Genomic DNA, 9,686 nt, shown 5'->3' with positions numbered 1-9,686 from the left:
CAGTTTTAGAAGCACGGTGGCTAGGAAAAACTCCCTAGAAAGGCCAAAACCTAGGAAGAACCTAGGGAGGACCAGGCTATGAGGTGGCCAGTCCTCTTCTGGCTGTGCCGGTGGAGATTATAACAGAACATGGCCAAGATGTTCAAATGTTCTAATGACCAGCATGGTCAAATAATAATAATCACAGTAGTTGTCGAGGTGCAGCACCTCAGGAGTAAATGTCAGTTGCTTTTCATAGCCGATCATTAAGAGTATCTCTACCGCTCCTGCGGTCTCTAGAGAGTTGAAAACAGCAGGTCTGGGACAGGTAGCACGTCGGTGAACAGGTCAGGTTCCATAGCCGCAGGCAGAACAGTTGAAACTGAGCAGCAGCACGGCCAAGGAGTCATCATGTCAGGTTGTCCTGAGGCATGGTCCTAGGCTCAGGTCCTCGAGAGAGAGAGAGAAAGAAGAGATTAGAGAGAGCATACTTAAATCACACAGGACACCGGATAAGACAGAAGTACTCCAGATATAACAAAACTGACCCTAGCCCCCCGACACATAAACTAATGCAGCATAATACTGGAGGCTGAGACAGAGGGGTCAGGAGACACTGTGGCCCCATCCATGATTACCCCAGACAGGGCAAGTTCTGCTTTTCTGATGTATCAAATACTTATGTCATGCAATAAAATGCAAATTAATTACTTAAAAATCATACAATGTGATTTTCTGGATTTTTGTTTTAGATTCTGTCTCTCACAGTTGAAGTGTACCTATGYTAAAAATTACAGACCTCTACATGCTTTGTAAGTAGGAAAACCTGCAAAATCYGCAGTGTATCAAATACTTGTTCTCCCCACTGTAGGTGGTTAACTGATTTTTGTCCTCTGACGTCCTTGGGTAGGCAGAAGGAGTCTGGAAGGGCATCAAGGAATCTTTGTGTTGTCTGAGAATTTATAGCACGACTTTTGATGCTCCTTGGTTGGGGTCTGAGCAGATTATTTGTTGCGATTGCAAACGTAATAAAATGGTGGTCCGATAGTCCAGGATTATGAGGAAAAACATTAAGATCTACAACATTTATTCCATGGGACAAAACTAGGTCCAGAGTATGACTGTGGCAGTGAGTAGGTCCAGAGACATGTTGGACAAAACCCATTGAGTCGATGATGGCTCCGAAAGCCTTTTGGAGTGGGTCTGTGGACTTTTCCATGTGAATATTAAAATCACCAAAAATGTGAATATTATCTGCTATGACTACAAGGTCCGATAGGAATTCACAGCCTTCTGTCCTTCATACTGCAAGCAGAGACATGGAAATGGTATCCACGAGTTCATCTGACTCTGAGAAAAATGTCAAATAGAATACGGCCAATAGCTAAACCCAATTACAAAATGACAAATTGGTTTCCTTAACCTGTAAGCAATTTAACGTCAAAGTATGACAGCAATCCATGCTTTGGTTTAGTTTCCCTGGCACTGTTTCCACATGCTAACGTCTTAGCATTTGTGGTACAAATCCCATTCCAAGTCATGGGATCGATATTAGCATTTTTCGCGCATCATGTCCAAATCATCGTAAAGTATTTAACATTGATTGTGAAGCTCAACAAAGTCACTTGTAGATGATGTGGACATAATCTTGCAGTATCCCATGAACAACTACATAAAACTGATTTATTTTTAAATGAATTTTAGTATGTGTCACTGTGTTACGAGTGAAATTTATCTGACAGGTGGATCAGATTTGTTCCTCACTTCCCACTGTGTTTCTTTGTTTGACAGAGTGCTCTGCATCGGTCTGTTTACAGGAAGTCATGACATCTAAAGAGACAGTAATAGATGCCTGGGTCATTCCATGAAATAAAGTACATTTTGTAGTGCAAAATTGTAAAAAATTTAATTAAATAAAAAAGATTACATTCACCTAATTGTAACATTCTGCCATAAAGAGCACATGTTCAACTTAATAAAAAAAACGGTTTTTCGATCTCAAAGGGGTAAAAAAAAAAGACTATTTTAAGTGCCAATGAAGTGTCATTAAAGTAGCAGGGTTGACCGTAACAGGGTTGAGGTTTTCATCTTAAATCAGCCATAAATCCCCTTGTGACAGGGGGAATGGAAGCTTGCTTAGCGAGTACCATTCCCTCCCGATTCGGCCATACCTGCCGCGAACTCAGGACCTCTGCCTTGCTAGCACACGTGACGCCCCCCTGAAGCACCTTACCAGTCCACGCCAAGCAAAAAGATAGCTATTCGCTGGCTATTTGCTGGCGTAAGTGGGGACACTTCCGGCTGAGGAGTAAATTCCACACATCCCCATGGCGATACACAAGATTAACAAACAAAATGTAACTGTTAAAACACTTCTAGCCTAGCTATCTATGGGTAACAGGGTTGACGTGTTATGCTRGACACACTAAGTTTTCCACCACAAAACACCAGAAAATGGCCAAAAAGACTAGAACCAGCTCAGCTGCTTTTACACTATGATTTGACTAGTAGATGTTCAATTTTTCTTTTGTAAAATATATTTTTTTAAAGGAATAATTTCACCATATTAAAACAAGAGTTCAGTTCACATAACAGGTTTGACCTTAAAATCAGGGGCAGATGTAAATTAATCACATGATATAAATAATAATGTTCAGAAATGACTTTGTCAGAGCCAAAATAAAGCTTGGCCTTTACAATGATGGTGAAAACATGAAGATATTTTGGAGCTGAGGGATTTAAAATCTTCCAAGAAGTTGGAAATACTTGATGAGGGTCATGCTGATTCTTGACACTTTTTTTATTTATTTTTATTCACATTAAAAAATATATATATATATAATACATATATAATGAATTTTCCATGTGGTCTATATTAAATGCCACTTAATTTAATATAAACAGGATTTTAAAATTCAATATTGCCGCACAATTTCCGTATTCTACTCGTGGAATGACCTTGTGTGTGTGTGTGTGTGTGTGTGTGTGTGTGTGTGTGTGTGTGTGTGTGTGTGTGTGTGTGTGTGTGTTGTGGTGTGTGTGTGTGTGTGTTGTGTGTGTGTGTGTGTGTGTGTGTGTGTATCTCTAAACTTATTGGTCACATACACATATTAGAGATGTTATTGGTCGCATACACATATTTAGCAGATGTTATTGCGGGTGTAGCGAAATGCTTGTGTTCCTAGCTCCAACAGTACAGTAATATCTATGTATATGTCTATGTGTGTACATGCGTGTGTGTGTGTGTGTGTGTGTGTGTCTGTCTGCACGTGCGTGAGTCTGATTACGATTGCCAGTCTATAACACACACTGATGGGCCTTGGGAACAGATAGTGTATATTTGCAAAGCCAACGAAACTCAAGATCTTGAAGGATTACCATGAGAGAAACCTGATCGGGCACGGAAAGCCAATGAAGTGGATCGGGAGATTAGTGGCTGACAAGGTCACTCCTTGTGATTGGTCTGTAAGAACAGCCAAAGAGCAAGCAACGAGAGAAAGATAGAACACAAACACACAGACATGAAACTGATATCTACAGTTACATTTCAAATATCGAGATATATAACAGTCTTCAAAGTAGTTGTCGACTTCTATGTTCTTGTATAATTAGATGGGTTTGATATCCTTGTTGAGACCTCTGATCTGTCGGCGTTTGGCGATTCTCAATGAGGAGAAAAAGAGATCGGTGGGATGGTTGATTTGATGGCACCGTTGTGCGATGAGAGATCATAACTTCATGTGCATGTCGTTTACAGATGTCACAAATCCAAGGCCGTGAGTATAGTGAAGAGTGCAGACTGAGTGAAGACAGAAAATCCTTCGCCCTCATGTCCAGCCCATCCCACTTACAACACAAGGCTAGTGCATGTGTGTGTGTGTGTGTGTGTGTGTGTGTGTGTGTGTACATGCTTGTGTGTGTGTGTGTGTGTGTGTGTATGTGTGTGTGACAGACAGTGTCCATCTGCTGTTAGATGGTCAACTGAACACTTGCCATAATAAATGTCATTGAGACTGCTACTCTTGTCCTTTAGCTAAATATGGAGGGAGCTTAAGGAGAGGGGGGGGAGTATGAGTGAGGTGGAGGTTTTGTGGCGTTGCAAAGTAAGCAGCAAGACGATTGGTTGATGCTAGTCCAGGCAAAGGGCTTCTTGCCCAATCCTGATCATATTCAGACAAAGGTTACCTAGATAAGGGGTACTTATTGGGTAGTCATAGTACTGTGTCTATCAACGGTGTATCAGAAAGACACTCTTTCCCTGGACTTCCACCTTTCTCTCTGTTGTCTGTTGCAGCGGAGACAGCCACCATGGTAAGAGTCTGTAGAGGGAGAAACCGAGAGCGAACGAAGATGAGAATCTTTAATGAACAGATGTTTTAGGATTGTTTCGCTCATTCTGCTTTTTTTTGACAGATGATGTCGGATTTAAAAAAAAAACGTTTTTCTGATATATTTTTTTCCATTGTGGGGAATAGAGTGGAATTGCTGAAGATGGATATTACTGATTGATTTGAAAATGGACTAGTCCTGCCTGTGATCAAACAACACACACACACACACACACACACCAGCTGGCCCAGCTGTGGAGTACAGCTAGACCAAACAATTTACGTAAAGAGAGCTACTGATTTTACCGTTTAAGGCTCTAGTTTTGTTCTTGTAGCCCACGCACCAAGATCTCGCCTTTTTTTCAATTCGTTTATTTATTTATTTATTTTTCTATTTGCTTGTATGAGTGATATTAAGTTGCATGTACCATAGAGCAAACATCATGCGATATAATATAATATAATATGTACTTCAATTCACGTGGTAGTGTATGCTGTTGTTAAGGTTTTTCCAAGGCCACCATGGTCACCAAAGGTTACTGAGACAGTGGTGCTGGCTAGACAGAACACGGTGACAAAGTGATTGATAGTGACAAAGTGAGTGACTGACAGGTGGATGGCCAGCATATCTGTGTCTATGTGTCACAGAGTAGACATAGACACTAGTAATGACTCTGGCATAATCTTTTGACATGCCAGAGGGAGGCAGGATAATGAATGTGAGGGATTGGGTTGTGGGGGGGGGGGGGGCTGTCCAGAGTACACGTTGTTAAAGAGATGAATGAATCAGTGGTAGGGCAGAGTGGTGGGACATGACTGTGATTGACTATCAACTCTCCCTGGAGGTGTACTGGGTAGCGGCATAATGTTTTTTCTGTTGAACCATACGTTCAAGGAGCAAAGGAACAGACAGACAGTCCTATATTCTTCATTACTTTTCTGTGGAATAATCTATATTGCTTTTGCTGCTTTTGAACAGTTATACAATATGTTCATTAATGACATGTAAAGGAAAAAATAATGTTGTGTAGATTCTTATTTTCTACCATGAACCTGTACAAATATGTGCTGCACTGTTGGTTCTGTTTATGGATTAATTTTTCGAGACTGAATGCTAAATGAAAATAAGGTAAAAGTGGAAAGTGAACATTTAATATTTTGTAAATTTTCATAATGTAGCGTCATTTAGCTTGATGTAGATGTGATGGGTTGCTGCCAGTCAATGGTAGGGGTGGAGGTGATGACAGATATAGTGGGGGAAATAAGTGCCACAGCGGTTTAATTAAGGCACTGCATCTCAGTGCTAGAGGCGTCACTACAGACACCTTGTTCGAATCCAGGCTGTATCAACACTGCGTGTGATGGGAGTCCCATAGGGGCGGCGCACCAATTCCCAGCGTCGTCTGGGTTTGGCCGGTGTAGGCCGTCATTGTAAATAAGAATTTGTTCTTAACTGACTTGCCTAGTTAAATAAAGTATTTTTTATTAAAAATAAAATGTACTAAATGACCCATCCCATACAGTGTGATAGCAGCTGCCTGTAGCTATAGGGTGTCCAGACTGTGGTCTGAATCCTACATGCTCTCTTCAATGACAGCTCTACGGCACAGTTGCAGTCAATTAGAATTGAAGGCAGTCAATTCAGGAAATAAACTGAAATTCCAATTCAATAATTGAAAAAAGGCAATATGTTTTAAATTATTTTAAATTATCCTCCCCCTCTAGCCTACTGAAACACAGAGTGACGCCCGCTCCTTCCTGAGCGAGGATATGATTGCCGGTAAGCCACGTGTGTAATAAATAACCTATCCACATGTCTGCTTGTTCCTAACTTTATTGAGATACCTGATTCACAACCATTCAGCTATTTGGGTAGTGTTTATGGTGGGGGCTACTCCCAATGTCAACAAAATGTGTCACTTTAAAATGCTCTGATTGTACCAAGAGGACATTAAGGCCAACACGTGAGAATTTCTCTCAGTAAACACCAACTCTCCCCTCCAGAGTTCCAAGCTGCCTTCAACCTGTTCGACAGTGACGGCGGCGGTGACATCAGCACCAGAGAGTTGGGTCAGGTGATGAGGATGTTGGGCCAGAACCCGACCAGAGAGGAGTTGGCCCTGATCATCGAGGAGGTCGATGAGGATGGTAAAATAACTGACTGGGTCAAATGTCAGGAGATAATTCAAATGTCTAGCCAGGGTATTTCTACTATTATTCATACGTCCCATGTCCCTGCTTCATCTCATGAGCCCCTGGCTGTCTTCCCCTCCTCCCAACACCAGGTAGCGGCAGCATCGACTTCGAGGAGTTCTTGGTCATGATGGTGAGGCTCCTAAAGGAGGACCAGGCCGGAAAGTCCGAGGAAGAGTTATCAGAAGTCTTCCGTATTTTCGACAAGTACGTGGTCCCCTGAATCATAACTCCTGGAGTCTCCTCCTTATTGACATGACACAGAGGTTTCTCACCCGTGGTTCACCATAACCAACCAGGGATACCATACGGTATCTGGTGGATGGATAATCACAGGACCCAGCTTCGTTCGGAAGCTCTAATGACAAATACAGCAGCTATGTGTTACATTATTCTAATGTATCTCAACTGATCTATCCTCTGCCCAATACAACAGAAATGGCGACGGTTTTATTGACCGTGAGGAGTTAAATGACATCTTGGCCGCCACTGGAGAGCCAGTCACAGAGGAGGAATGTATCGAGCTAATGACAGACGCAGACCTAAACAAAGACAACAGGCTTGATTTTGATGGTAAGACACGCACTCCCACACACACAGGCTTCATTTGCTGCAATGGAAATATCATTCACATTCATGTGTTGTCCTAGCTGAACATTAACTTGTAGATGACTAATAGTCAATGGTAAACGATAGCATAGTAACTTTGACTAGTGATTGGTTTGGGAATAACAGGGGCAATTTGGGTGCACGGTCTGTGGGTAAATATAGACTGGAATGCACACACACACACACACACACACACACACACACACACACACACACACACACACACACACACACACACACACACACACACACACACACACGACTGTTTAAACTATGGTAATTTGTGTAGGCAAGTTTATTTCTTTAATTAATATTAATGACCACAAGTCTTGACTAAACTCAACTCCCGCTGTTCTGGGTTTCTCTACAACAAATATTCACAACAGAATACAACGTTGAGGTCTGGGATCACAGAAGTACCACATCCACATGCCATAAACATTAACATGAAAGGGCTCATATATAACATTGGTCCTCTGGTGACTGGACGCATACAGGGTTATAGGGGGATACTATATATTGTGCTTGGGGTAAAATGTTGTGGTTTGATGATACAGTAAGGTGTTTTCCTATCACACAGAGAGAGAGAGAGAGGTGGATCGGGATAAAAGTATTCTCAGTAGTAGTTGGTGGGAGAGAATCCAATGAACCCCTTTTTTCTGTGTTCCAGAATTTCTGAAAATGATGGAGAATGTACAGTAACAAGACCAACATTCCTTTGTGACCCTTTCCATTTGTCACGTCTCCTGCTTGAAGAAAAGAACAACTGTTTCTGAATGGAAAATCAAATACTAAATTGAAGCCACATTTTCTTTTTGAGTCGTCCCAACTACTTACAGTAAAGAGTCTACCCAAAAACACCTCAAATCAAATCAAAGTTTATTGGTTACGTACACAGATTTGCAGATGTTATTGCAGGTGCAATGAAATGCTTATGTTAATATCAGTAATATCTAGCAATACAATAAAAAAATACAGACTATACAAAAAGTTTAAAAAAAAAAAATTGAAATTAAGAAATATCAAAAAAAGTCAGTCCAGAATTTATACTGAACAAAAATATAAACGCAACATGTAGTGTTGGTCCCATGTTTCATGAGCTGAAATAAAATATCCCAGAGATTTTCCATATGCACAAAAAGCTTAATTTCTCTCAAATTTTGTGCACAAATTTGTTTACATCCTTGTTAGTGAGCATTTCTCCTCTACCAAGATAATCCATCCACCTGACAGGTGTGGCATATCAAGAAGCTGATTAAAGAGCATGATCATTACACAGGGCGGCAGGTAGCGTAGTGGTTAGAGCGTTGGGCCAGTAACTGAAAGGTTGCGGGATCGAATCCCCGAGCTGACAAGGTAAAAATATGTCGTTCTTCCCCTAAACCAGGCAGTTAACCCACTGTTCCTAGGCCAACATTGAAAATAAGAATTTGTTCTTAACTGACTTGCATAGTTAAATAAACACAGCTGCACCTTGTGCTGGGGACAATAAAAGGCCACTCTAAAATGGATTTTGTCACACAATGCCTGTATTTGTCACAAGTTTTGAGGGAGTGTGCAATTGGCATGCTGACTGCAGGAATGTCCACCAGAGCTGTTGCCAGAGAATTTAATGTTAATTTCTCTACCATAAGCCCAGGACCTCCACATCCGGCTTCTTCACCTGTGGCATCGTCTGAGACCGGACAGCTGAGGAAACTGCGTATTTATGTCTATAAGAAAGCCCTTTTGTGGGGGAAAACTCATTCTGATTGGCTGGGCCTGGTTCCCCAGTGGGTGGGCCTGGCTCCCAAGTGGGTGGGCCTATGCCCTTCCAAGCCCACCCATGGCAGTCCCCCTGCCCAATCATATACATAGGGCATAGATATATATATATAGATAAAGTAAGGAGTCTGCCCAAAACAACTACAGTAATGATTCTACCCCAAAACACGACAATAATGATTCTACCCCAAAACACTACAGTAAAGTTAAAATAGGGTTTGAGAAAAGACAAGAACTGAAGGTTATTTACCCCCTCCTCGATGCTGCCGATCTCAGTCATGTTGACTCCGTGGCTATAAATATATGTCCAACCCTTTTAAGACGAAGGGTCTTTCCGCTCCCCGCAACCTAACACTTCCCACCCAGCTGTCTCTTTACACCTGCTCCCTCTCAAGAAATGCTACACCCCTCTGGCCCCTCTGTGTGTCTCTCCCCTCGCTGTCTCTCCCCTCTGCGTCTCGCCCCTCTCCCTTCCGTGTCTCTCCCCTCGCCCCTCTCCTCTCTGCGTCTCGCCCCTCTCCTCTCTGCGTCTCGCCCCTGGCCCCTTTCGGCTCTTCCCTCTTTGTCTCGCCCCTCTCCTTTCCGTGTCTCGCCCCTCGCCCCTCTCCTCTCTGCGTCTCGCCCCTCTCCTCTCTGCATCTCGCCCCTGGCCCCTTTGCGTCTCTTCCCTCTTTGTCTCGCCCCTCTCCTTTCGGTGTCTCGCCCTTGGCTCCTCTTCTCTCTGCGTCTCTCCTCCCTTGCAGTCTCAACCCTGTACAGAGTACTTTCAAAATAAATCTGCTTTCATCTTTAACATATGTTTCCATCTCCTTG

At 42.4% G+C, this 9,686-nt stretch overlaps 1 protein-coding gene across 1 annotated transcript; it reads left to right on the top strand.

Annotated features, from left to right (window-relative positions):
- The first annotated feature begins 4,202 nt into the window (after window positions 1–4,202).
- Window positions 4,203–7,969, top strand: LOC111976520 (troponin C, skeletal muscle-like). The gene is made up of 6 exons (XM_024005388.2): window positions 4,203–4,290; window positions 6,033–6,087; window positions 6,312–6,455; window positions 6,593–6,707; window positions 6,937–7,073; window positions 7,780–7,969. The coding sequence occupies exons 1-6, from the start codon at window positions 4,288–4,290 to the stop codon at window positions 7,809–7,811; spliced, it is 486 nt and encodes a 161-aa protein (XP_023861156.1). The 5' UTR covers window positions 4,203–4,287; the 3' UTR covers window positions 7,812–7,969.
- The last annotated feature ends 1,717 nt before the right edge of the window (window positions 7,970–9,686 follow it).

The sequence above is a fragment of the Salvelinus sp. IW2-2015 genome, linkage group LG17, assembly GCF_002910315.2.
Source record: "Salvelinus sp. IW2-2015 linkage group LG17, ASM291031v2, whole genome shotgun sequence".
Taxonomy (NCBI): domain Eukaryota; kingdom Metazoa; phylum Chordata; class Actinopteri; order Salmoniformes; family Salmonidae; genus Salvelinus; species Salvelinus sp. IW2-2015.
Note: the sequence above shows the minus strand (reverse complement) of the source record. Positions and strands in the feature narration are given on the sequence as shown.

What these genes read in the sequence shown, in the direction of transcription:
- LOC111976520 (XM_024005388.2), top strand. An exon ending in CGAGGAGGTCGATGAGGATG is followed by an intron (nt 6,456 to 6,592) that starts GTAAAATAACTG and finishes TCCCAACACCAG; the next exon opens with GTAGCGGCAGCATCGACTTC. An exon ending in GTCTTCCGTATTTTCGACAA is followed by an intron (nt 6,708 to 6,936) that starts GTACGTGGTCCC and finishes CCAATACAACAG; the next exon opens with AAATGGCGACGGTTTTATTG.